The sequence below is a fragment of the Apis dorsata genome, unplaced genomic scaffold, assembly GCF_000469605.1.
Source record: "Apis dorsata unplaced genomic scaffold, Apis dorsata 1.3 scaffold_964, whole genome shotgun sequence".
Taxonomy (NCBI): Eukaryota; Metazoa; Arthropoda; class Insecta; order Hymenoptera; family Apidae; genus Apis; species Apis dorsata.
Genome location: NW_006264071.1, coordinates 213308 through 217014, shown reverse-complemented (window position 1 = coordinate 217014; position 3707 = coordinate 213308). Strand labels below are relative to the sequence as shown.

Here is a 3707-nt window from a genome sequence, read left to right as displayed (position 1 = left end):
TTTCGTTGAGCGACTACTCGTTTTTTTCTTTTTTTTTTTTTTTTTACTTTATATTTTTTACTTTTTATAACATGAATTGTTTTTATTTTACCGAATAATTACTCTTGAAGGCAAACTGGAATTTTTAGGGCTCGTATGCGACCGTACACCTGGCCGAATATGTGGACGGGACGAGCTCAAAGAAATTGCGATTAGCCTGTAAGATATTCGACAAAGAGAAAGCACCGCTTGATTTCCTCAACAAGTTCTTTCCTCGTGAACTCGAAATCCTTACAAAGATCGAAAATCCCCATATCATTCAAGTAAGATGCCCATACAAAGAGAACAATACGTTACTTAACATTCGATAAAAAAAAATTACAGGTGCACAGTATATTACAGCGTGGTCCAAGAGTCTTCATATTTATGCGTTATGCGGACAATGGTGATCTCCTGGACTTTGTAAAACGGAATGGTGTTGTACCGGAACAACAATCAAAGCTCTGGTTCAGACAGATGGCTTCCGGTCTGCACTATCTTCATGGAAAAAATATCGCCCATCGTGATCTTAAATGCGAGAACATTTTGTTATCCAGGAAGTTCAATGTGAAGCTTGCAGACTTTGGTTTCGCGAGATTCTGCGTTGACCATGAGGGAAGGCGCGTTCTTAGCGAGACCTATTGTGGCTCCGCGGCATATGCAGCACCGGAAGTTGTTTCCGGTACCCCCTATAACCCGAAACTGGCCGACGTCTGGTCGCTTGGGATAATCCTATTTATCATGCTAAATGCCTCCATGCCTTTTGACGATTCGAACTTGAAGAAGCTGTTGAAAGATCAAATGTCGAGGAACTGGATGTTTCGATCGCGAGTGCGGGAAACAGTTTCTGCGCTTGCAAAGAGCATTGTTAAACATATCCTAGAACCAGATATTACTTTAAGGTTAACATTGGAAAGGGTTCTAGGCCACGAGTGGGTACGCACTAAAAAGGAGAAGCCTGGATCTCTTACCGGTCGATTAGTACATTCAGCACCGCCTATTCACGCACAGGTGGTTGATCATTTACATTTACAATAAGAAAAAAAAATTTTAATATATTTTGCGTTCCCATGTTTTTCGATTCTTTTAATTTATATTAGACTTGTGGAGGTGGAGGAAATTTAGTCGGGGCAGGAGCTGCAGGTAACGTACCCGTGGTATTAAGAGGTCTACCTTCGTTCAAGAATGCTGACAATCAAAATCATGGTAATGCCGTAAAGTCTACGGACAATCCGGGTAAAGATACACAATTGTCCGCCATTGAGTGAAGAAACATGGGACCGACAAGGATGAACCAGCGTCGTTCGTACGTCGAACGTCGACGAACACATGAATGTTTATAATATATTTTTTTACTTTCCTGATTATTGTTGATCTATACATGGTTTTTAATAACGCATTCTTTTAATAAAAAAATATCACTATCAATTTTAATCGTGGCTAAAATTATGTGAACAGCAATTTACTATAAATCGGAAATAAATCTAAAAAAATGATAATAATTAAATTTATTGTACAACTATCAATATCTATCAATATACAAAACTATAATTTTTACACGTTCGAAAACGTGATACAATATAAGAAGATAATATGTAACGGTACAAGTAAATATTTTTAATATATATAGTTTACATTAAAACAACAAATAATTTACACAATTTAATATAATCTTCGCGTCTAAGTCAATCTCGTTCAGCATAGCACCCCTGATGTTAAAACTACACGTATATTTTGCCTGAAAGAGGTTGACTTGGCGAGAAAAAAAAAATATTATAAAGAATATTATCTAATGAGGTTGAGTCTAGAGGGCAGCTCGAATATAACATGCTTATCTGTAAAAATATTAATTAGTTCGTGATCTTCAACAATATTGCGTGTAGAAAAGGGCGCGGTTTAGTCTGATCGAATCTTGTGCGTGTTTTACAATTTATGTTCTACGTAACAAGACATCAGTAAATATTATTTTATGATCATATACAAAATTCGCTATTAACCCGCTAAATTACAAACTTTTTTTATCTTCAGGTTACAATGGCTCGACCTTCTCGTTCAGGTGAACGATTAATTCGCTAAAAACGATTAATTTCCTATGTGAAATAAAAATTACACTCTTAATGAGCGCGGCAATTGTATACAAACGATACAATTTCTCTATTTACAAATACTTTAACAAAACATCTAAAATTATATATTTAAGTATTTTTTACAAATGTCAACCAACGTGTCTCGTTGTTTCTCAGATCAGAGCTTTCCGTTTCCACGTATGACAACAAATTATGCTTCGATAAATGTAAGTTTTTTTAAAGAAATATCATCTCATAAATTTCTCACGACTCGTTAAACCCATCCACCAGTTAGTTTATGAAACATCTCTTCATTCAACGTTTGATTTGCCTCCTTCGATCGCATCGACAAAAATATATATCCTCCGATGAACTCGTGAACAACTTTACAGTCTGCGGACTGACACTCAAAGATAATATTCTCTTCTTCGAATTGGACCATCATATGCTTCACTTCCCAGTTTACGTTCCATGCCTGTACAAATAAGATGTCGATAATAGAAAATCTTTTATCCAGAGCTAAAACTTCTTAACTGTTTGTAACACCAGATCGATCCACTTACCTTCATCGTGTTGTATCTCCAAGTTTTCAAGTGATCACCACTGTGCAGCTCCATCCGCATCAGCCTATTATTAGCGATACCCAACAGTTCGTCCTTGCTCTTCGCAGTGAATCTGACTACGAAGAGAGAGATCCCATACTCGGGAAGAGATTGCCAGGCTTTGATGTAATTCAATTTGGCCTCGATCAAAGGTAGATCCTTAACGTTGGCGTGTGCTTCTAAAATCCTCTGGACCAACTGCGAGAAACGAAAGATGAATTCAATCAATGCGAAAAAAGGATCGTACATAAATATGAAACATACCTTTCCTTTGAACTTCTTCACGAATCTGGGAGCAACGTAATCCTCGGGCACGATATCAAGAGCGTTTGGGTTGATCGCAGGTGCGGGGGCGGGCCTCTGCAATTGCAAGAAGGCAGTGATACTGTTTACCTCGCTTTCGTAAGAAGCGTCCGCGAGGGAGCGACCCTTTGCTGCCAATCTACACGCTGCCATCCATTTAGCATATTGCTGTTCCTGCAATAGTTAACCGAGAATTTAATTAAATTTCAATTGCGAATGTTGGCGTAGACGAAGGCGGGGGCTAAATAATAAACTCACGTTGTCGCATCTGATCCACATCTCGGTCATGCCCTCGGCACTAGGCACCTCCAACCTGATTCCATAACGACCTTGCGAGAGATGGACATCGGGCGTGACTTCGCATCCACGCAAATTGATCACGTGAGCAGGCGACTCGGTACTGTTCGTCTCCTCCCGGCTCTTGTACAATCTCAACTGAAGGTCCCTGCACGTGACCCAATAGCGTTTAAACGCCTTCAAAGTGAAACGTTTGGGCTTCAAGAAACGCAGGTAGTCGCACAACTCCGGCACTTGAGTGATGTCGCTGGGCCCGTTACTGATGTTACTGCCCTCGAGGGTCACTTGGAGATCCGTCAAGGCTGCGTCAATGTCATCCTCGATCGGGGAGGCGGCGCCATTGCTGTCGTAACTCGGCTGCGGTACACTCGCCTGAAGATTCACTTGCACCTGCGACACGGAATACAAATGTGACCGACTC

The 3707-nt window shown here is 40.0% G+C and overlaps 2 protein-coding genes across 4 annotated transcripts in view; one reads left to right on the top strand and one right to left on the bottom strand.

The window, feature by feature from the left end:
- The window catches only part of LOC102672363 (testis-specific serine/threonine-protein kinase 1), a 2427-nt gene extending 638 nt beyond the window's left edge, over window positions 1-1789 (top strand). Inside the window, exons 3-5 of one of the 2 annotated variants that reach the window (XM_031514296.1) lie at window positions 129-302; window positions 364-1029; window positions 1119-1789. In XM_031514296.1, the coding sequence (XP_031370156.1) occupies window positions 129-302; window positions 364-1029; window positions 1119-1286 (1008 nt within the window). In that variant the 3' untranslated portion in view covers window positions 1287-1789. The remainder of the gene's footprint in view (window positions 1-128; window positions 303-363; window positions 1030-1118) is intronic. The other variant, XM_031514297.1, reaches the window with a different exon arrangement.
- A 527-nt stretch (window positions 1790-2316) lies between these two features.
- Window positions 2317-3707, bottom strand: part of LOC102672128 (unc-112-related protein-like) — a 37761-nt gene continuing 36370 nt past the window's right edge. For both annotated transcript variants that reach the window (XM_006623871.2, XM_031514295.1), the window contains exons 5-8: window positions 3248-3676; window positions 2951-3163; window positions 2648-2884; window positions 2317-2559 (exon numbers count right to left, since the gene is read on the bottom strand). In XM_006623871.2, the coding sequence (XP_006623934.1) occupies window positions 2359-2559; window positions 2648-2884; window positions 2951-3163; window positions 3248-3676 (1080 nt within the window). In that variant the 3' untranslated portion in view covers window positions 2317-2358. The remainder of the gene's footprint in view (window positions 2560-2647; window positions 2885-2950; window positions 3164-3247; window positions 3677-3707) is intronic.